The following is a 24,471-nucleotide window of genomic DNA, read 5'->3' as shown; positions in this document are numbered from 1 at the left end:
TGGATCCACTGACTCTAAACCTTCGTGTTCCAGTCAGACACCAACCGGTTATTATGCTTTCTCCAAATATCTTTACTATCCTCACTGTCCACCACTACTTTTCCTTCATCATTCTTCACACGCTACTCACATAATATCCCTGATTTTTCTCTTCATCAGTTTTGCCATTTCGAACACAACATTCTTCCTCTTGGCTCTGTTAAGACTATTCACTAAAAGTCTCTGAAATGCAGGTTTTGCCCTGTATACCTCCTCTCAGGCCATAAACTTGGCATCAAATTATTCGTCTCTGCTACCACTCCTTCTCCATTTCTGGAAGTCTTTTCTCTTTTACTTATCCCACCACCATAGTACCTTATGTTTTAGTGGTCCCCTTGTCCATCCAGACACTGACTCAATAACTCTCAAAATATTGTTTTAGAGAACTCTGTACTGCTCATTTACATTTATGTCAACAGCTTCCTGTTTGGCCACCACTATACATCTTGCCATGGAAGGCATCGCTTGCTCCCTATATTGTTCATCATCCATATTTTCTTCCTGGATGCATCAGTCCTTTTCATCACTACATGCTCCTTTAGGACCATGCCAGATATCAGTAATTTGAGTTGCTGCAGATATGTAACATAGTCATAAAGGAGTGATGATGCCACTTATGAATTGGTGGTTATGTTGTTATTTCCTAGCTTTCATCTTTAGGGAATTCATTTGAAGAATTGGTGTTTTTGAGAAAAGAATATTTGCCATTGTATGTTAGGATACTTACTGACAGAGTTAGAAAAAGAACAGAGGAATTAGTTGGAGAAGAACAGGGAGGCTTTAGGAAGGGAAGAGGTTGTGTAGATTAGATATTCATTCTTAGATCTTTAGTGGAAAAGTTTCTAGAGAAGGGAAAGAAGTTGTATGCAGCTTTCATGGATTTGGAGAAAGCATATGACAGGGTGGATAGACAAGGATTGTGGAAAGTATTAAGAATATATGGAGTAGATGGGAAGTTGTTGAATGCTGTGAAGAGTATGTATGATGGATCTAAGGCTGCAGTGCGTATGGATGGTGAACTAAGTGAATTTTTCTCTTTGAAGGTTGGGTTGAAACAGGGATGTGTCATGTCTCCATGGTTGTTCAATCTGTACATGGATGGGGAAGTAAAAGAGGTACAAGGTAGGGTAGTGGATGTTGGAGTGGCCCTGGTGAGAGAGGATAGTGTTTGGAAACTCCCTGTACTGCTGTTTGCAGATGGTACTGTGTTGTTGAGTGAAGACGAAGGAGAGCTGCAAGGCTTGATGGATGAGTTTTGGAGAGTGTGTAAGAAATGGAATCTAAAGGTGAATGTAGGGAAGAGTAAGTGATGGTCTTTGAGAGAGGTGAAGTCAGTGAATGTACAGCGAGGTTGGACGGTGAGGAATTGGAAAATGTGAGTACGTTTAAGTACTTGGGTAGTGTGTTGAGTAAGGATGGAGGTTTGGAGGGTGAGGTGCTTGAAAGGGTACAGCAGGGAAGAAAGGTTGCTGGTTCTTTGAAAGCAGTGATAAGGAACAGGAAAGTGAGCATGGAAGTGAAAAAGTTACTACTTGACAGTATTGTGATACCAACTCTAACGTATGGAAGTGAAGCTTGGACGTTGTTGGAAGGACACAAGTCAAGAGTGAGAGCAGTGGAAATGAGTTATTTAAGAGGAGCCTGTGGAGTCACATGGAGAGACAGGCTGACGAATGAGGATATAAAGGAGCGTTGTGGTGTGGATGTGGATGTGATAGGAAGCGTTAGGAGGACCACACTGAAGTGGTTTGGCCATGTGGAGAGGATGGAGGGTGAAAGACCGACAAAGAGAGTGTATGTGAGTGAGGTGGAGGGGGGAAGAGGGAGGGGGAGGCCGAGGATAAGATGGAGGGATGGGACGGAGAAGTATATGAGAGAGGGGGGTGTGAGTTGGGAGCAGGGCAGTGAAATGGCGGGGGACAGGGTGACGTGGAGGCAATTTGTTTGTGGCCACCCCAAATGGGATTGAGGCGTCTGGGAATAGATAGATAGATAGATAGATAGAATATTTATTTATTATTATTATTATTATTATTATTATTATTATTAATAATACAGCATCACTCAGGTATCTGGACACTGTGTATCCAGACATGCTTCATATCTGGACGTTAGGCCTTGGCACTTTTATTTGTGGATCTGAATCTCTTTGTCTTTACCTGAACATAAGATTTTCAACGTGGCCAGTTGGGCGACCGGTGAATTAAATAAATCAGTAGGGCAGCCTGCCAGCCTCTCTGGCTATGCACAAGTAATAGACTGCAACTCTCCAGCTGAGCAGTAATGGCTGTCTTCTTTCACTGAATGATCATGGTCCCCGGCAGCCCAGATCACTGGGAACATTCTGGCCGCTGCTCGAGTAATGCAGACCCTAACTCACAAGCTGAGGAAAAATAGCTGTCCACCTCTTCACCGAATGATCAAAGTCCCCTTGCCGCCAGCATCACTCCAATGCTACCAGACGTGTGCGTGTAATACAGATCCTAACCCACAAGCTGAACAAAAATGGCTGTCTGTCTCTTCACTGGGGACGTACCGACTGTGAGTGAGTAATACAGACCCAAACCCACTAATAGAGCAAAAACGCCCGTCCACCTCCTTACCAAATGATCAGAGTCTCCCAGCAGCCCTCGCTCCTCACTTTCCATCCCCTCTCCTTCCCCCTCCACGATCAGTGCCGCAAGGCATGTCTCCCTCCCCATCCCCTCACCGTTTCCTACCCCAGCTTAGTGCACTGCCTGCCTGGCCTCCCATGACTTATCTCCTGCAACGCCAGGAGTGATCTTTTTGTTTTAGGCAGTTTAATTGAATACTATTATTCATATCGAAATTCCAAAAACATCACAAGAAAGCTTGTGGAATGCTGCATCTAGACATATGCTTAGCTTTTGCACAGTGTGGACAAAATTTTGCGCTAGGATGTTGGGAATTGAAGCTATTTTGTACTCTTGAACAAGTTTATATTCACGGCATTTCTGTACTTTTACTTATCATTTTTGTGTTTTCATTAGCTAATCTTTTAGTATAAACACCAGCAAAGATTATGGTATACAATTTGTACCAATATAGCCAATTTTGGGGGGCATATTTCGCCGTAGAAATGTTTTTCTTTGTGTTCGTGAAAACAACCATAGCTGGGTTCTTGGTTCTGTTGGTGTCCCAGAAATATATTAAAAGCTTATGGTTCCCGAGCAGGTTAAAATTCTTTTTGCAACCATCGTCTTCATTTATTTTTTTGTGGACTTTTGTTCTTTATGCATTTTTTCTTAGTGTCTAGCATTATATTGGATATTTCCATGTGCGTTTTGATGTCTGGATAGCTGAAAGACCGAAGAACACTGCCACAGCCAGGAGGGATACTGTACATACAGGTAGGGTAATTGTGGATTGTTTTTGTTTATGCATTGTTTTCTTAGTATCTAGCATTATATTGGATATTCCCACATGATTTTGATGCCTAAATACAGTTGAAAGACCGGAGAACACTGCCACAAATATAAGGGGTACTGTACCTGTACATATAGGACGGGTATACTGTAGGTGGGGTGTAGGTATAGCAGAGGATATTGCTTCGTATCTGGATTTCGTCCATGTCCAGACATGCCTTTGGGTCTGTTACATCGGATAATTGAGGGATTACTTTATTATTATTAATATTATTATTATTATTGAATTTCAGTACAAGAAAAAGTCGAGACTCTGACTGAGCGATTGGAGAGAGAGTCCGTGATTGGGGAGCGGACTGGTGGCCCTGAGGAGACCGATGCTGCCTCTACTAAGGGTGGAATCAAGAGCAAATGTAAGTACAATACTGTACAGTTTCTGGTGTGGTTATGTGCTTACAAACTTAGATAGAAGAATCCAGTTAGATGTGAGTTACAATGCCTAATATTGTTTTATTAGATTTTTCTAAAGAATGCCAAATACCAGTTTGAGAATGAGAGTGTATGAGGCTGTATACCTTATCTAAAACATAATGTGCAGGTTAACAAAGTAGAACATATGAAGGTAGTCTAGTAGGTAGGTAGGTAGGTAGAAATAATTTTAATATGTAAGAATAAGGCAGTGTTTTAGGAGACTAATACAGTAACAGAAATAAAAAAAAGTTAAAGTATAATGGGTGAGATTGATGAAGAGAATGCTTACAAGTAGTACTGAGGGGAAAATGAGAACAGGAAGACTAAGACTTAGGTGGAAAGGGATAGGTGAATGTTGGGGAAGGAGGCTTGGAATAGTAGGAGGGAATGGAGCTGGTTTTGTTGTAGGCACTAAATCATCTCCAGAAAATGGTGTCAGGCAATAGGTATATTGGCAGATGAAATGGTAAGTGCATGAAAAACGATAAAAAATTCTCAGCAAAAATTATTTATGGAGATTTGTCAATCAGCCATAGGCTAAGAACAGTAAAGCCTTGTACACACCGAGATACAAAGTCTAGAGACGGTCGAGCGACTATGTATCTCGACTGGTGCGAGATAATCCAGATACAGACGGGCGACAGTCCAGAGACACACTGGAGACAAGGCAACTTCGTCTCTGGATTGTCTAGAGACTGTTGCGAGACAGCTGCTAGACGTTTCTGCTACTTTCTCGCAGGACTGTTGCAAGACAATTGAGAGACAGTCCAGCGACTTTGTAGCGCGTCCGTGATTGAATCATCCACCACGTGAATTTTGAAATATCGGTTTACAATCAACATTTGTCATATTAAACTCAAGAAGTGATATTCCAGTCACAGGCAAAATGTACATGTGAAGATATACATTTATGGACGAATATATATATATATATATGTACATACCGTATTTACCGGTATAGCCTAAATATTTCATTTCATTCATTCATCATCCAATCCTACATTGCCCCATGAGGAGCGTAGGAGCTCGGGGCTAGGCATTTGGTCCTGATATTTAAGATGAGAGTGACCAGCCTCACTCATCCCTGAGTGGCATTACGTGAGCAATAAATCCCAACCATCCCTTGGATATAAACCTCACCTGCTCAATCCGATTGGAGCGCCGTAATTACTCACTAAACTACCAGGCGCCAAAATTTGGTTGTATGGTTACCACCCAGCATAGTAAATGGTTTCTTGGTGCACAGGAAACCATTTGTCTTGTCACCCACAGGCAGAAGGAAGAGGAAAGAATGAAGGAATGAAAGACAAAAGAGGGAGTGTAAAGTCACCCATAGGCAGAAGGAGGAGGAAAGAATGAAGGAAAGAAACACAGAAGAGGTTGGAAGGAAAGAAGAATGGAGGAGAGGAAAGGGCAGACACCCGAGAGCAGCACTACATCGAGTGAGTGGATGGTGAGTGCCCGCACCTATGTATGTATATATATACAGTAATCCCTCCAATATCCAATGTAATAGAGCCATAGGCAGGTCCAGATAGAGGTCCTGTCTGGATATTGGGCCCCAGCTTATGGACTTGTACTTATGGACCCTAACTCAGAGAAACACCTATACAACTCCCTCTGGACATGCGTAGCACCTATTTAAGACCCAAATCACACCAATAAGGCACATAAAAGACTGAAATCAATACAAAAGAAGCATAAAATGAGGTGTGGGATGTGACTGTGTTCTTCCATCTAGTTTGTGAGACGCGTCACTGTAGATTTAGCTGGGGCTATTTTGAGCCTGTTTATGGTGAACCATTCGTGTAGTGTGTTGAGGTAAGGTTGGAGGATGTGTGCAGCTGTGTTTGCATTTTGGTGCATACATGTATGTGTTTTATCATCTGCATAGGAAGCTATGTGTATCTGTGGTGTGTGGGGTGTGGGTATGTCATGCATGTATAGGTTAAAGAGTGTAAGGGACAAAATAGATCCTTGGGGGATGCCATTTTTGAAGTTTCTGATGTTAGAAGACTGACTGGCAAATGTTACGTGTTCACATCTGCCTGCTAAGTAGTTTGCCAGCCATCTTTTTGTGTTATTGTGCATGTTTGTGTTGAGTATTTTGTTTGTGAGATTGTGGCGGAGGATGGCATCAAAAGCTTTTGCTGATGTCTAGTGTGACTAGGAGTGTTCTATGTTTTGGCCTAACTGAATTCATGCCATCGAAAACCTTCTGTGTAAGGTCTGTAAGGAGGGTGTTTGTGGAGTGTAGTGGCCTGAAGCCATGTTGTTATTGGTCTAGGGGAATGTGAGGTGTGACTAATTGTAGTACCAGTCGTTCAGTGACTTTCGAGGGGGTGCAGAGTAGTGTGATTGATAGGGTTTGAGGGCTTTGTGGGGGAGGATTGAGTGTTGGGGAACACCACATGTCCCCTAGCCTCGGGGATGATAGCAAGGATGATGACCAGGACTGGACATGGACTTACAAGAAGTACTGTAATTGATGAGAGGTGTTTGATATTTTCTAACCTATTCCTTATGATTTTCAGGCTTTATTTTTTGCTTTCAGTGAGTTATTTACAAGTGTTAGGCTTGGGTTAGCTTCCTTGACAGCTGTTAGGCCATTTAGATTGCCTTTAAACCTGTTTTTGGGCTCATGTGGGTGGGTTTTGGACTTGGTTTGGGGGGAAACCCAAGGCTGGTAAATGTTCCACATTGAAATACACGTGAAAAGTACCCCGATATATGATACCCCACTTAACGATGGGGTTTTACTTAACCAATTAGATTGTTAAACCGGGGTATGCCTGTACCACAAGCTGAAGCAGATTATGTCAAGTTTGTCAGCCATAATGCATTATGGGGAGGAAGGATTTACAAATAGCATGTTTAAAAAATGGGATCTACCATTACTCAGCTTTGGGATCAACCATTACCCAGCTGTCTTTCAGATAAACTAAATATTTGATAAAGCATATGTCCTTTGGGTACTCGAAAAATATTTTCATTGACGTCACCATTTATATTACAATAGTATGGCAATACAGGTACAACACCAATTTTCCAGCATTGGATGGTCCGGCACCTCTTTGAATCCATGCAAAAATATGAGAGGGCACATCAGACTCTTGCTTCCACCAGACTGGTTTGCTAGACAGCCACAGAGAGTGTCAAGTATAATGCCTGATCACTTGGGTTGCTTACACTGCGTATCTTAGTGGTGATCCCTATGTTTTTCGCTATTCTTATCTCATTTTACTTGCATTTAACCCTGGCTATGGCTTCTAAGAAAGATGCAAGTATCCGTGTTGGTGTCAAGCTTAAATACCAGTTTGTTCCAATACAGTAAATTGCAATATCCAGCACTTTTTGCTCAGCTGTATTAAAACAATATCCGGCGAAATTAGGCAACATCTGGCTCAGACACGGAACCCAGTCAGCATGCGGGTGGACCCCACTGTGCCAGCCAATAACAGTGCTTTGCGGGAGCTGCCCACCTGGGGCACCGAGCCCACCGCCGCTCTCTGTCTCTCCCATGGACACCATACAGTGAGGATGTATCTCTGCACTCTGCTCTTGTGACCCACATGGTGGCTAAACCCTAGTGCTGTGACTTAGTCTGAGGCCTTCCATGTCTCGCTCGTTGCTGTAATGCAGTGACTAACCTTGTTGCCCCTCAGTGCTCTGTGCCCTAGTGCTGTGACTATTGTATAGCGAGGATCCATGCAAGTCTACCCTCCATCGATGCCAACACTATGTGACTGCAGTATGATTGTATTATGTACCGAGTTTATTGCTCACGTAATGCCACTCGGGGATGAGTGAGGCTGGTCACACTCATCTTAAATGTCAGGACGAACTTCTCTAGCATGGGGCTCCTTCTTTCCCCATGAGGCAACACAGGATTAAATGATGAATGAATGATTTCCTGTAAGACTGGAAATCGTATATTACATGGGAGTGCGTTAGTGGACATTTGTGCTGGGAGGGGGTTGGTGATAGCCAATACCCTCTTCAGGCATAAAATGATCCACAGGTATACATGGCGAGTGATGAGAAGGTGGGTGGTGAACTGAATGAAAGGAAGGCAATGATTGATTATGTGTGTGTGGATGAAAGGATGCGAAGATGTGTAATGGATGCAAGAGCTTATAGAGGTTGGGGGAGTGGACTTTCTGACCACTACTTGGTGGTGGCCAGAATTAGGATTCAAGTCAGATGGGGGAATAGAAGAAGGGAAAGACGAGAGGAAGGAGTAGTTGCAAGGAGAGTGGAAAGGTTACAAGAGGATGAGAAAAAGGCAGAGTATAAGAGAGAAGTGGAGGAACGATTGGGCAAATATGAATTGGAGCAGATGGGAGACATGGAAGGTGTCTGTAGGATATTTACAGAAGAAATATGTGCAGCATGTGATGTGGTGTGTGGAAGGAAGAGAAGACGGAGGGGGGTGCAAGGAACAGCTTGGTGGACTGAAGAGGTGAGACAGGCTGTGGCACAAAAGAAGAAAGCATACAATGAATGGATGAGAAATAGGGGCGTGGAACAAGTTGAGAGGCAGAAGAGAGAGTTATATGTAGAAAGAAAGAGAGAGGTGAAAAGATTAGTAAGAGATAGTAAGAAGAGAATGGATGAGGAATTTGGAAGGAATTTGAGTGTAAAGTGGAGGGACTGTAAGAAAATGTTCTGGAAAGAGGTGAAAAGAGTAAGACAGGGTGGAAGTGAAGTTAGCAGGGGAGTGAAAGATAAAAATGGTAGATGACTAGTGGAGAAGGGAGAAAAAGTGAGCAGATGGAGAGAACACTTTAAGGAATTGTTGAATATACAGGATGGAAGTAATGCGAGTATAAGTGGCTGGGGAATGGCTGGGAGAAGGAGGGAGGTGAGAAGACAGGGAGAAATCAATAGGATAGAAGTTGTGGAAGCGATGAAGAAAGTTAAATCGGGGAAAGCCCCAGGAATTGATGGAGTGTGTGGTGAAATGCTGAAGCATGGGGAAGAGATAGTAGTAGAATGGATGGGGGAGAGATAGTAGTAGAATGGATGTGGAAGATCTGCAGATTGGCCTGGTAGGAAGGTAGAGTCCCGGAGGATTGGAAGTCAGGTATAATTATTCCCTTGTACAAAGGAAAAGGGGAAAAAGAAGTGTGTAGTAATCATAGGGGCATCTGTCTTCTTAGTATAATAGGAAAAGTGTATGGTAGGATACTTATTGACAGAGTTAGAGAAAGAACAGAGAAATTAGTTGGAGAAGAACAGGGAGGCTTTAGGAAGGGAAGAGGTTGTATAGATCAGATATTCATTCTTAGATCTTTAGTGGAAAAGTTTCTAGAGAAGGGAAAGAAGTAGTATGCGGCTTTCATGGATTTGGAGAAAGCATATGACAGGGTGGATAGACAAGGATTTTGGAAAGTGTTAAGAATATATGGAGTAGATGGGACGTTGTTGAATGCTGTGAAGAGTATGTACGATGGTGCGAAGGCTGCAGTGCGTGTGGATGGTGAACTAAGTGAATTTTTCTCTTTGAAAGTTGGGTTGAAACAGGGATGTGTCATGTCTCCATGGTTGTTCAATCTGTACCTTAGCTTAAGTCAGCTGCCACCAAATTGTTTCAATGGCCCTGTGCTCCCCACTGAGGTTTATTTCAAAGATCTGAGGTGACATATAATGGAGGTTTATTCCAGAGAGAACTTCTATACCTGTGATCTGTTAGATGACTAGCCCCATAGTGCCTCACAGCGAGCAGCTGATTTCATCAATGGTACTGGTTACATATACATATATATATATATATATATATATATATATATAGATTTTAGGTGTACATAGTATGGGTACAGGTCACTTCAAAGTGTTTTGTCACACAAGCCCTGAAAACAGGTGTATGTAGGTGTGGGGAGATTACTAGGCTGTGGGGAGATAAAGTAGGCTGTGGGGAGTAGGCTTATAGGTATGGGGGTTGGAAAAATAAACAACTTTTCACATGAAAAGAAAGCACTTCAGTGTATTCTGTAACATCTTGGCAGCCTGATACCTCTCAGGGGTCTGTAGGGGGTGAGAGGGTAGTGAAGGACAAGGAGGGAGGGATGGGGTGGGGTTAAGGGGGGACACAAAGCTAGCAAGGTGGGAGGAGGGGCAAGAGTGGGTGGGAAGGGACATGGGTGGTGGTGGGAGGAGAGATGCAGGTGCATGGAGGGGTGGGAGGGTGATGGGGAACAAGGAGGGAGTAAGGGAGTGGGGTAGAGGGTGGCATGGAGGTGGCTCAGAAGGGGGGGGGGGAGGCCACCGCGCGGGTTGGTCCGATTCCCCCCCTCACGCCACCTCAGGGGTAAGTTCTCATTGGCCTGAAGCCATGTACGTCATAATTGGGGCGGAGGAAGCATCCGCAGTTTTTTTTAGGCCCCGCTCAGTTGATGCGATTAGGCATTTTGGCATAAAACTCAAATCGCATCAGTGGATGCAATTCAGACTTTAGGGGTTAATTGTCATCTTTTACTCATCGGTAATATTGTAGGAAAGTTTTCAGGATAGAGGATCGAGACGGATAGTAACACATCTGGCTTGTTGCCGAATGGATAGCTGATTGGGGGTTCTGTGCATTATCTTGCCTTCTGCAGTATCCAGTCGGGATTGGCTGAATTAAGCTGGATAGTTAAGAGTTTACCGTACAGTCAAACCTCCTTGATAGTGGTTGGTTGATCTGCCAAACTACTGCAGTGACAGAAGTCCTCAATAACCAAATAAATTAATAAATGGGGAAAAATACCATGTGGTTCCAGATCCACAAGTTTACACTGACTTTTTCTCCCTAATTTCCAAATAATAAACCTCCAAAAGGCTGGATCAGCAATGTTTACATCAGTTCTGCTACTCTCAGTTGTGAATCAGACAACCCTTTTCTCTCACATTTCTCCTAACTAACATTATAAGTCAGCATCGATGTCAATGTATTTTGTTTGTGAATATAAAATTCTCGCAGTTAACCATTCCTAACCATCAGCTTCTGTTCTTGTGAATATGATACTTCTTATCATGTTTCTCATCCTTTTAGTTTACTCATACATCGTTTATTATCACTTCAGTTTATTCTTAATTACTACCACAGTCAAATCAAAAGAATTTTTCCATCTCTGGTGTCTACTGAGACACTTTATAAGTGAGTGTGGGGTGTGCATTATTTTTTTTATTATTAACGTTCTCCCTATGTGTCAAGTGGGGTTGGTGGAGGATTAGTGCCCCTCCCTGTAAAACAATTAACTCTAAGCCCTTGGCCACCCCGTTTGGGATACATGGCGTCTGGCAATGAATGAATGAATGAATTATTATATTAATTTCTTGTTTTGTGGAAGTCAGTCACCACGAGGCATACCTTTACCACGGTAATCGACATTAAAATTTCTTCAGTTGATGTATTTTCTGTCATCACTGGCCTCAGTACTAACAAGGCATATGGGCCTGATGGGGTCCCTCCTGTTGTTCTCCAGAACTATGCTTCTGTGTTTACATCCTGCCTAGGCAAACTCTTTCGCCTTTGTCTGTCAACTTGTACCTTTCTTTCTTGCTGGAAGTTTGCTCTCATTCAGCCAGTCCCAAAGAAGGGTAACCACTCCCAACCCTTCAACTATCGTCCAATTGCTTTAATGTCCTGTATTTCAAAAGTTTTTGAGTCAATTCTCAATAGAAAAATTTTAAAGCATCTTTCCTATCACAACCTTCTTTCCGATCGTCAGTATGGGCTCCGTCAGGGACGCTCCACTGGCGATCTTCTCACTTACCTTTCAGACTATTGGTCATCCTCCTTTCGGGACTTTGGCGAAAGCTTTGCCATTGCACTTGACATCTCAAAGGCTTTCGATCGAGTCTGGCATAAATCTTTAATTTCCAAACTGCCCTCCTACGGTTTCTATCCTTCTATCTGTGCCTTCATCACTAGCTTCCTTTCTAGTCGTTCTATAGCCGCTGTTGTAGACGGCCATCGTTCTTTTCCTAGATCTATCAACAGTGGTGTTCCTCAGGGCTCTGCCCTATCACCAACTCTCTTCCTTTTATTCATCAATGATCTTCTAAGCTGTACATCTAACCCTATCCACTCATACGCTGATGACTCCACCCTACACCTTTCCATTCGGTTCCCGCAACGCCCATCTCAACAGTTACTTCAACAAACAAGGGATGAGGCTATGGCACACCTAATGTCTGACTTGGCTCATATCTCTGACTGGGGTAAAAATAATATGGTTGTTTTTAATGCATCTAAGACTCAGTTCTTACACCTATCAACCCGACAAAATCTTCCACAGGTATACCCTCTAATGTTTAATAATATTCAGCTTAATCCTGCATCATCCTTGAACATGCTTGGGGTTTCATTTACTCGGGACTTATCTTGGAAAGATCATATTACATCTCTTGTAAAATCTGCTTCTAAGAGAGTGGGTGTGCTAAGCCGACTCCGCTCTTTCTTTACCCCTGCTCAGTTGTTGACTCTATACAGGGGTTTTATCCGCCCCTGTGTGGAGTACAACTCTCATGTGTGGGGAGGCTCCCCACGTACAGCTCTTCTCAATAGGGTGGAGTCAAAGGCTTTTCGTCTCATTAACTCTCCTCTTACTGACTCCCTTCAACCTCTGTCTCTTCGCTGCACTGTTGCATCTTTATCTCTTTTCTATCGCTAGTTTAATGGTCACTGCTCCTCTGAACTGTCTGCTTGCATTCCTCCACCTCTAAGACGGGGGCGTTGCGCCCGTCTGGCAGCAAAGTCTCATCCCTTTTCTGTCCAACTCTGTAATGCAAGAGTTAACCGTTACTCCCAGTCTTTCATTTATGCAACAGGTCAGCTCTGGAACTGTCTCCCTCTGTCTGTATTTCCTGCTGCCTGTGATCTCCAGTCTTTCAAACGCAGTGTGTCCAGGCATCTCAAAATGATCGGATCTTGAATTTGGCTCTCTCTTGTATTTTGTTTTTCTCTTGGAGGGAACTGTTACTGCGGGCTCATGGCCTTTGGTTCCTTCTTCCTTGCAAAAAAAAAAGAAAAAAAAAAAATATCTGGGGCGACACACTCCTGACTGCAGTGTGGAAAGGCCCGGATAATCATAGAAGACTGGTAGATGGTCGCTGCCCATATAGGGACCCACCTCTACAGCTGAACACTGAAAGGCTGCATCTCCAAGGCAGAGGTCCAAGACTGATGGTCATCCGGAATGGGGGTCATATTGGGTGTACAGGCCAGGAGGTGTGAGAAGGCTGATGCGTGGAGAGTCTAAGAGTGCCTGAAAAAGAGACGATCTCGATACATTATTGATGACTAATGAAGGATCCCAGAGGTGATGATGGGCGTTAAAATCCCCCATGATGAAGGCAGGGGCCGGCAGCTGGTGAAAGTAATGTACTAATTCCTCCCGGGACACATCCTGACATGGGTTGTAACATAGTAGCACTGATGCCCAACCAGATCTAAGAGCCACTCTTACCGCCAAGACTTCCATCAGGCCACTGGGATATTGGGTTAGAGGCAAACTCACACTCTGGGAGGTGTGGGGGGTTCATAGTCTGACCTATAGACTATGAACCCCCCAAGGTGAGGTGGATGCGGGGTTGTAGCCAGGTCTCACACACCCCCACCACATTTGGTCCCCTTTCAGCCACTAAAATTTTAAAATCCTGTAACTTGTGGACTAGTGAATGAGAATTCCACAGTAGGATTCTTAAGCCACCTGTACCCCCCGTGATGCTGATAGTATCAGGGACAATAGCTGCGGCCAAAGGAGGGAGCAGATTTCCATGAAGGACTTCCCCTGTCGATGTAATGCCAGTGCCTCGGTGAGAAGCATTATAAAGAGTTCCCAGAACCTGGACCCCCATCATTGGAAGACAGAGCCTCTGAATTTCGTTGGTGTCCTGGATGAGTAGGGTGAAGTCTCCTTTGGCCCAACAAAGGCGGGGCAGGGGTAGGGCCAGAGGTGCACTGTCGGGAGGTACCATCGTTCCTAAGGGCTGCCATATCCAGATCCTGTGGAGGTACCCCCTGGGCTTGAGGGCTGGCAGTGCGGCGACGGTCGTGAAAAGCATTGTGAGGGCGTGATGGTGCCTTATTCGCAGTTGTATCTGCATGGATGATGACCTCTGCGTCCGACGTGGGGAGGGTGGAGACTCCCAATACATCAGTCGATCCTAGGTCCTCCTCCTGAACATCATCAGCAAGGACTGCATAGCGGTTTGAGGATACACGGTTGGCATAAGTCTTACCTTGCTGAACGAGGGCACTGCGGTGAGCCTGGGAAGGTGTCAGTTGACCCGACCCACGGGGAGTCGGGGGGGCTACGGGACACAGTGTGTAGTTCACGAAGGCACTTGTTGATCTTTGCTGAGCTGGCATCTGTCTTCCTCATGGTCAGGTATATATCGCTGGCCTTCCTGTAGATGGGGAAGACCTTGGACACCACCCTGTGTTCATCACTCCCACAAATAAAACACCTGGGGTCTCTGGTGCATTTCTGGCTGTCCTCTGGACCTGCCCTAAACGGGTGGTAACCACTACGCTTGGAGCACCTAATCTTGTTTCTACAAGTAAGTCAGGTATGACCAAACATATGACAATTATGGCAGCGTAATACAGGGCGGGTGTACTCACCAACCAGAAAAGACAAAGACCCAAAGAAGACCCTGGAGGGAAGGGGGCCATGATAGACGTGTCTTATCCACTGAGACTGGCTGGAAACACTTGGGGCCGGAAAGTGAACTGGAATCCTGGCAACCTCCAAGAGCTGAGAGGCCTGGTTGTCTGCAGGGCGCAGCCTCTCTGCTATCACTGAGACGTCCAGTTCTGGGGAAATCGGCCCGATCTTGCCCACTTTTACTGCACCTCCGGGTTCATAGCTGGCGCGCCCGCACACCACAGCCCAAGGTCCCAAGTTCACCATTTCCTTGGGCTGTTGCTGGAGCTTGGTCAGGTTGGCTGAAAGGATTGCAAAGGATATGCACAATCCATCCCCCAGCAGCTTGGTGGATCCCTCCACAATGTATTTGGCAAAGGAAGATGCATTGAGGGCATCTGTCACCCTCTGTGGGTGACAAAACACTCTGGATCAGTCCTGGGTCCGCATTATGTACGTCACCGTTGTCTGCACTGCCACACCATCCTCTGGAGCTTGTCCACCTTCAGTGACGGATTTGGACTGTGGCAACGTTTTCCTGGCCTTCTCAGTCGATCCCGATGACTTTTCCTCACTCGAGGTTGACATATGGTGGTGTCTTTTCCCGCCCTGGTGGCCGGTGTCCATATCTTCTCCTCCACTCTCCCCCTCCATGATTCACTACTACACACACACACACACACACACCTCCCCTCCACACAAGAATACTGAACACTTCACCTCATATAACACTCTATTGTAAAACTCAGCTGTCTGAGGCAACTGACAGCAGACCCTTTTCTGTATCCTCTTACTTTCTCTATACTCATTTCAAAGCCAAAGGTGGCTGTTGTGTATATATACGCAGCAACTTATCTTGCTCTCGTGTTCCTGAACTCAATTCTTCTGAATTCTCTACACTCTGGCTTCAACTTTCCTGTCATTCTCTGACTAAATATATCCTAATTCTACTGACTATCAAAATTTTTTTGACTATCTTACTTCTACGATGGAACACATTCTATCCATTTCTCCTTTCTCTGAAATCTTCGTTCCAGGAGATTTCAATGTTCACCACCACCTTTGGCTCTCCTCTCCTTTCACTGATCCACCTGGTGAACAAGCCTACACCTTTTCTGTCCTTAATGACCTAGAGCAGCTTTTACAGCACCCTACCCATATCCCTGACTGCCTTGGAGAGAGCTCCAACATACCTGACCTCTTCCTTACAATTAATCCTTCTGCTTACTCTGTTAATCTTTTCTCTCCATTGGGCTCCTCCGATCACAACCTTATCACCTTAACCTGTCCTATCGCTCCGGTACGGCCTACGGACCCTCCAAAGAAACGTTGACTGTGGCACTTTGGAGCTACGGATTGGGAGGCCCTCAGGCAGTACTTCTTTGATTTTCCCTGGAATGATTATTGCTTCCATGACCGGGAGCCATCTGGGTGTACCTTGCGCATTGCGGAGGTTATTCTCTTGGGCATGGAAGCATACATTCCTTTCTCATATCCTTTGACTAATGCACGAAAGCCTTGGTTTAATCACACTTGTAATGCTGTCCACAACAGGGAGAGGACCTATAAAAGGTACCGGAGCCAACCCACCCCTGAATCACATCTTTTATACGTTTCTGCCCGGAATTGTGCTGAGTCTATTGTTCGCTCTGCTAAAAATAATTTCATCCTTACTAAATGCTCTCAGCTCTCAAACTTGAATTCTTCCCTCTCCTTCTGGCACCTTGCCAAAAACCTTTCTAACAACTTTACCTCACCATCCTTCCCTCCTCTTTTCTACTCTGATGGCAGTGTAGCTATTTCTTCTACTGATAAAGCAGATCTCTTCGCTCAGACTTTCTCCTCCAATTCCACCTTAGATGTTTCTGGTGCTGTTCCTCCATCCCTTCCCCCCTCTGACTTCCTCATGGCTGACATTAAAATTTCTTCAGGTGATGTATTTTCTGCCCTCACAGGCCTCAATACTAATAAGGCATATGGGCCTGATGGAGTCCCTCCTGTTGTTCTCAAGAACTGTGCTTCTGTGCTTACACCCTGCCTAGGCAAACTCTTTCGCCTTTGTCTGTCAACTACTACCTTTCCTTCTTGCTGGAAGTTTGCTCTCATTCAGCCAGTCCCAAAGAAGGGTGATCATTCCCAACCCTCTAACTATCGTCCAATTGCTTTAACATCTTGTGTCTCAAAAGTTTTCAAGTCTGTTCTTAATAGAAAAATTTTAAAGCATCTTTCCTATCACAAACTTCTTTCTGATCATCAGTATGGGCTCCGTCAGGGACGCTCAACAGGTGATCTTCTCACCTACCTTTCAGACTCCTGGTCATCCTGCTTTCGGGACTTTGGTGAAAGCTTTGCCATTGCACTTGACATCTCAAAGGCTTTCGATCGAGTCTGCCATAAATCTTTAATTTCCAAACTGCCCTCTTACTGTTTCTATCCTTCTATCTGTGCCTTCATCTCTAGCTTCCTTTCGGGTCGTTCTATAGCCGCTGTTGTAGACGGCCATCGTTCTTCTCCTAGATCTGTTAACAGTGGTGTTCCTTAGGGCTCTGTTCTCTCACCAACTCTCTTCCTTTTATTCATCAACGACCTTCTAAGCTGTACATCTAACCCTATCCACTCATACGCTAATGACTCCACCCTTCACCTTTCCATTTGATTCCCGCAACATCCATCTCAGCAGTTACTTGAAGAAAAAAGGGATGAGGCTATGGCACACCTAATGTCTGACTTGGCTTGTATCTCTAACAGGGGTAAAAATAATCTGGTTGTTTTTAATGCATCAAAGACTCAGTTTTTGCATCTATCTACCCGACAAAATCTTCCACAGGTATACCCACTAATGTTTAATAATATTCAGCTTAATCCTGCATCATCCTTGAACATGCTTGGGGTTTCATTTACACGGGACTTACCTTGGAAAGATTATATTACATCTCTTGTAAAATCTGCTTCTAAGAGAGTGGGTGTGCTAAGCCGACTCCAATCCCTCTTTACCCCTGCAATTGTTGACTCTATACAGGGGTTTTATCTGCCCCTATGTGGAGTAGAACTCTCGTGTGGGGAGGCTCCCCACGTACAGCTCTTCTCAATAGGGTGGTGTCAAAGGCTTTTTGCCTCATTAACTCTCCTCCTCTTACTGACTCCCTTCAACCTCTGTCTCTTCGCCGCATTGTTGCATCTTCATCTCTTTTCTATTGCTACTTCAATGGTCACTGTTCCTCTGAGCTGTCTGCTTGCATTCCTCCACCTCTATGACAGGCACGTAGCACCCGTCTAGCAGCAAACTCTCATCCCTTTTCTGTCCAACTCTCTAATGCAAGAGTTAACCGTTACTCCCAGTCCTTCATTTATGCAACAGGTCAACTCTGGAACTGTCTCCCTCTGTCTGTATTTGCTGCATCCTGTGATCTCCAGTCTTTCAAACGCAGTGTGTCCAGGCATCTCAAAATGATCAGATCTTGAATTTGGCTCTGTCTTGTATTTTGTTTTTCTCTTGGAAGGAACAATTTTGTGGGCTCGTTGCCTTTGGTTCCTTCTTCTTTACATAAAAATATATTTATATATATATATATATATATATATATATATATATATAATGCAGTAAAACCTTAAGAAGTCGACTTTACAGAAGACGATATTTCCGGTTAGTCAAACTCCGACCCAGATGTGACTTACCGGTAGTGTTTATTCAAAGGGTTACATTTTATTTTCTTATATTCCACGTGTGACATTTTAATTTATTATTTTCCAAGTGTTGCATTTTAGTTTAATTGATTGTATAAAAAAGTAAATAGTGGAGAACTTTATGTAATTACAGTAAGTGACTGTTGCACCTCCATCTATGCAACCTCCTGTCCTAGCCTAGACTGTGATGTGCACCAAATTGTTTTTATTTTTTATACTTATTGCTTTATAAATACTTTTTTAGTTTAGTGTTAATAAACAAGTAATCACATATAATATGCAGCTATTCAGGGGGTTATGTAGATCTTTTTTGCAATTATTTCCAGTTAGTTGGAAAATTGGGTAAGTCGAACTACCCTAGAGTTCGGCTTACGAAAGGTTTACTGTACATCTCAGGCAGTGATTTATTCTGTGCATAACACATGAATGTCCTTGTGTATAATTTTTATGAAAACTGTGTTGATACTCAATCTCTCTAAGTAACGTAAAAGGCAGTGATAATGAGCAAACATATTGCTCAATAAGCGGTGCTACAAAGCCTCCAGTGCCACTATTCCTGTGGACCTAAGGCTCTATAGATCAAGGATACCAACCAGGCTCTCTAACTCTGGAGTTTATTTTCTGATCTCTCATTTGCAGTGTCAAATTGTATCATGCTGAAAGAGTGCTGACAATTCTTTTAGTGGGTGTACTTGTACTAGGCTTCTTTTTGCAGAACAAAGTTTCATGATACAGAAGTTTGGTAATAATGACAGGCTGCTGTCTGCACAGCTGATAAATTTCTGTTTTACAGAAGTAGGCCAGGGTAATAAAGGCTATTCTGTGCATGGATTTCTTAACATGGAGTGGGCAAGGAAGTTTGATTAATAATGTTTGTGACATGATCACATATACCTCCACAAACTTGTCAACCTGTTGAAATCTGTGATGGGAGTAAACTCGATTCATGTTACACTTGCCGGCCTTGATCTCATGTCAGTCCACCCCCTCAAAGAGGTTTAAGCTATAAATGTATTAAGCCTTGGATTGAGTGCCTCAGCAGCTCAAAACTTCATTTTGAATATCAGTGTTCTGGGATTATGTTATAATTCACATTTTAAACCTGGGTTTGGGTTTAAAAATGAGACCTCAGTTTTGGTGTAAGTGATTTATCATTGTATTATAACATGGGTTCAGTTGGAGATATGTTCGCAGACGTCTCAGAGTTGACCTCACACGAGTTGAAGACCAGCCTAAATATTTTTCATAGGCATCCAAAACTATACACTCTGTTGGTGTAAGCCACTGTGGATGATTATAATGTATAAAACGCAATGACACAATGTTCGGTGGTTTGTTTTGAACACAAGCCAAATCCAGTTAAGGTTCTAATTCATAGTTAAGTACTTAAAGGTCTTATTATTTTGTACTGTACTTTTGACACACATCACTCAGTTTTTGTCACGTTAGAGTTCAGCAAATGTTAATTAGCATTATAATTTTGTATGCACACACCATAAAGAGGATACTGTAATTACATCACATTATGCCATGGAGATGACTGCAGCTTTGCTGTGGCCAAGTAAGTGTTCATTTCACCAGATGGTTGACATAATCATTGTTATGCATTGTACTTTTTAGGCAGGTCACAATTTTTGCCACATTAGAATTCAGAAAATGTTATTTTTTTTTCATTTGTCAAGGCTCCAACATTCTTGCATGCCTCATCATTGGTCACCTATTGGTGACTCTCCATGCTGCTCAATCTATGGCAGCCTTGCTATTCAGTCACTGATCCAAGCGATCACACTCTTTGATCTTGTCCCAGGTCTTTTTTCAGTCTGCCTCTTGCAGCCTTGTCCTCAGCATTAATACTTTTCACTTTTTGCACCAAGTTGTCATCCCGGATCCTCTCCACATGACCATACCATCTCAGCCTACCTCTCCTCATCACAACATCAATACACTTCAGTCCCATCCTTCCTCTTAACTCTTCCATCGTAAACCTGGTCCCCCAAGGCTTTGCATTCAAGGATGCACTGCACATCCACAAAATCATTGTTATTTGTGTACATTTGAGCCTGTAAATATCCTTTTCCATTACTGCCCAGGTATCACTACCCTACAGCATTAACTCCTACCACATGCCGGTGCCACATACAACGATCACTTAGTACGGAGGGAGAGCCTCTCAATGTCAAGAGAGGCAACATCTCCTTAAACTTCTTCCAGCCATTCCTCACTGGAGCCAAAGAACTAGTTCCAACCCCACCTCTAGCACATAACATGTCTTCTAAATAACAAAACTCTTCCACGCACTTGAGAGACTCACCAGCAAGATCAGTCCTTTCACGCCTGACCATCTCCACATGCTCTCCCCAGCACAGTGCACACATGAAATCAGAATTATCTAGGGTTGCCATACGTCCAGATTTTCCTGAACATGTCCTGCATTAAGGTGTCAAAATCTTCGTCTGGGAGGAATTTTCAAATTCTCCAAAAGTCTGGAATTTCAGCTTCCATCACTTTTTCTCAAAAAATTTAATAAACTATTAAACTCTAGTGATGAGAGAGAGAGAGAGAGAGACTCTTTCGTTGTTTTTGTTAGCTGTTAAGTGTTTCCAACTTGACTGGTTTAGTGCTAGCAGGTAGCTAAAATGTCCTGCCTTTTCCTCTTGTTCAGCCATGATTTTTTTTTTTTTTTTTTTTTTTTTTTTTTTTTTTTTTTCATACTTAGTGCTGTTATAGCCATAAAATAAATGGTAGTTGCACATGACTCTTGACTTAGTTTTCAATTTTACATTGTAGCATTTGTTATTCTTATGATCTTGTGCTGCATCTAAGGCACTGTTGCATTTTGCAGTAATAGTCTTGCCAGTTCTGTACTTTGCCCGTTTTCCAGTATATTGTAAAAAGATTAAAGAAGATACTCCAGTTGGATTGAGCCCATGCAGATTTATATCCAAGAGATGGTTGAGATTTATTGCTCACATAATGCCACCCAGGGATGAGTGAGGCTGGTCATTCTCATCTTATGTCAGGATAATTGATCATGGATGGATGGTTGCAGTACAGTAGCACTGATGTATATACAGTACAGTATTTTTTTTTTTTAATGCAAGAAAGAAGGAACCAAAGGCCAGGAGCCTGCAAACCATTCCTTCCAAGAAAAAATAAAAGCAATACAAAAGAAAGCCAAATTCAAGATCCGTTCATTTTTAGATGCCTGGACACACTGCGTTTGAAAGACTGGAGATCATAGGAAGTAGGAAATACAGACAGAGGGAGACAGTTCCAGAGTTGACCTGTTGCATAAATGAAGGACTGGGAGTTACGGTTAACTCTTGCATTAGAGAGTTGGACAGAAAAGGAGTGAGAGTTTGTTGCTAGACGGGTGCTACGTGCCCGTCGTAGAGGTGGAGGGATGCAAGCAGGCAGTTCAGAGGAGCAGTGACCATAGAAGCAGCAATAGAAAAGAGATAAAGAGGCAACAGTGCGGCAAAGAGACAGAGGTTGAAGGGAGCCAGTAAGAGGAGGAGAGTTGATGAGACGAATAGCCTTTGACTCCACCCTATTGAGAAGAACTATATATGGGGAGCCTCCCAGTGCATGACAGTTTTACTCTACACAGAGGTATATAAAACCTGTGTTTAAAGTGAGCAATTGTGCAGGGGTAAAGAGGGATTGGAGTCGGCTTAACACACCTATTCTCTTGAAAGCAGATTTTACAAAAGATGCAATATGATCTTTCCAAGATACGTCCCGAGTGAATGAAACCCCAAGCATGTTCAAGGACGATGCAGGATTGAGCTGGATATTATTAAACATTAGTGAGTACTCCTGTGGGAGATTGTGTCGGGTTGATAGGTGTAAAAACTGAGTTTTTGATGCATGAAAAGCAAGATTATTTTTATCCCAGTCAGAGATATGAGCCAAGTCAGACATTAGGTTTGCCATAGCCTCATCCCTTGTTTGTTGAAGTAATTGCTGAGATGGATGTTGTGGAAACCGAATGAAAGGTGAAGGGTGGAATTATCAGCGTACGAGTGGATAGGATTAGATGTACAGCTTAGAAGGTCATTGATGAATAAAAGGAAGAGAGTTGGTGATAGGACAGAGCCCTGAGGAACACCACTGTTGATAGATCTAGGAGAAGAACAATGGCTGTATACAACAGAAGCTATAGAATGACCAGAAAGGAAGCTATAGGTGATGGCACAGATGGAAGGATAGAATCTGTATGAGGGCAGTTTAGAAATTAAAGATTTATGCCAGACTCTATCGAAAGCCTTTGAGATGTCAAGTGCAATGGCAAAGCTTTCGCCAAAGTCCTGAAAGGAGGATGACCAGGAGTCTGAAAGGTAGGTGAGAAGATTGCCAGTGGAGTGTCCCTGACGGAACCCATACTGATGATCAGAAAGAAGCTTGTGATAGAAAAGATGCTTTAAAATTTTTCTTTTAAGAATTGACTCAAAAACCGTCCATATTGAATACATGCTAGGGCTGTCTCATACAGGACTGGTGTATTGGTATTAGCGGGGGTATTTTTACGACATGTCGGCGGGTCATATGGTAGATCAGTAAAGTCTGATTATATGAAATTCAAATCCTTAAACTGTTCCCTGCCCCAGCGGGGATTTGAACCTGGATCCGGTAGGATTGCAGGCCACCTTTCTACCAATTGAGCCACCGCCTCCCCCTGCAGGGATATTTTGTGTTTAGTCACAAGATGTTAAAGCAATTGGACGATAGTTAGAGGGTTGGGAATGGTCACTTTTCTTTGGCAAATTTCCAGCAAGAAGGAAAGGTACAAATTGACAGACAAAGGTGAAAGAGTTTACCTCTGCAGGGTGTAAGCACAGAAGCACAGTTCTTGAGGACAACAGAAGGGACTCCATCAGGCCCATATGCCTTGTTAGTATTAAGGCCAGTGATGTCAGAAAATTCTTCAGCTGAAGAAATTTTAATGTCAGCCATGAGGAAGTCAGAGGGGGGACGTGATGGAGGAACAGCACCGGAATTGTCTGAGGTGGAATTGGAGGAGACAGTCTGAGTGAAGAGATCTGCTTTATCAGTAGAAGAAATAGCTACAGAGCCATCAAGACAGAAAAGAGGAGGGAAGGATGATGAAGGAAAGTTGTTAGAAAGGTTTTTGGCAAGATGCCAGAAGGAGCGAGAAGAATTCGAGTTCGAGAGTTGAGAGCATTTAGTACGGATGAAATTATTTTTCGCAGAGCGAAGGACAGACTTAGCACGATTCCGGGCAGAAACGTAAAGATGATGTGACTCAGGGGTGGGTTGGCTCTGGTACCTCTTATAAACCCTCTCCTTGTTGCGGACACCATTAGAACAGCGTAATTAAACCAAGGATTTCTTGCATTAGTCAAAGGATATGAGAGATATGAGAAGGGAATGTATGCATCCAAGCCCGAGAGAATAACCTCTGTAATGCGCAGTGCACACTTAGATGGCTGCTGGCCATGGAAGCAATAATCATTCCAGGGAAAGTCAAAGAAGTTCTGTACTTCCTGGGGCCTCCCAATCCGTAGCTCCAAAGTGCCACAGTCAACGTTTCTTTGGAGGGTCCGCAGACTGTACCGGAGCAATAGGACAGGTCAAGGTAGCAAGGTTGTGATCAGAGGAGCCCAGTGGAGAGGAAAGATTAACAGTGTAAGCAGAAAGATTAGTTGTAAGGAAGAGGTCAAGTATGTTGGAGCTCTCTCCAAGGCAGTCAGGGATATGGGTAGGGTGCTGTACAAGCTGCTCTAGGTCATTAAGGATAGAAAAGATGTAGGCTTGTTCACCAGGTGGATCAGTGAAAGGAGAGGAGAGCCAACGATGGTGGTGAACATTGAAATCTAGATTGGAGATTTCAGAGAAAGGAGAAATGGATAGAATGCGTTCCATTGTAGAAGTGAGATAGCCGAAGAATTTTTGATAGTCAGTAGAATTAGGAGATATGTAAACAGTGCAGATATATCTAGTCAGCGAATGACAAGAGCTGAATCCAGAGAGTTGAGAATTCAGAAGAATCAAGTTCAGGAATTCGAGAGCAAGATAAATTGTTGCTTACATATCTATCTATCTATTGCCAGACACCATAATCCCGTAAGGTGTGGCCATTTGACTTTGAGTTATTTGTTTTACAGGAAGGGGCACTAACCATCCACTAACCCTTTTGTTGACACGTAGGATTTTGTTATATGGTTACCACCCAGCGTTGTAAATGGTTTCTTGGCTTACAGGAAACCATTTGGCTTGTCACTTAGTGTTAAGCC

General features: G+C 43.5%; 1 protein-coding gene across 3 annotated transcripts in view; it reads left to right on the top strand.

Moving 5' to 3' along the window:
• LOC145417504 (WD repeat-containing protein 37-like) overlaps window positions 1-24,471 on the top strand; it is a 390,073-nt gene that overhangs the window by 101,478 nt on the left and 264,124 nt on the right. For all 3 annotated transcript variants that reach the window (XM_080286217.1, XM_080286214.1, XM_080286212.1), the window contains exon 4: window positions 3,719-3,838. In XM_080286217.1, the coding sequence (XP_080142343.1) occupies window positions 3,719-3,838 (120 nt within the window). The remainder of the gene's footprint in view (window positions 1-3,718; window positions 3,839-24,471) is intronic.

Source organism: Coenobita brevimanus, chromosome 14 (assembly GCF_032717465.1).
Source record: "Coenobita brevimanus isolate Jiangsu-jjx chromosome 14, ASM3271746v2, whole genome shotgun sequence".
In the NCBI taxonomy this organism is placed as follows: Eukaryota; Metazoa; Arthropoda; class Malacostraca; order Decapoda; family Coenobitidae; genus Coenobita; species Coenobita brevimanus.
Note: the sequence above shows the minus strand (reverse complement) of the source record. Positions and strands in the feature narration are given on the sequence as shown.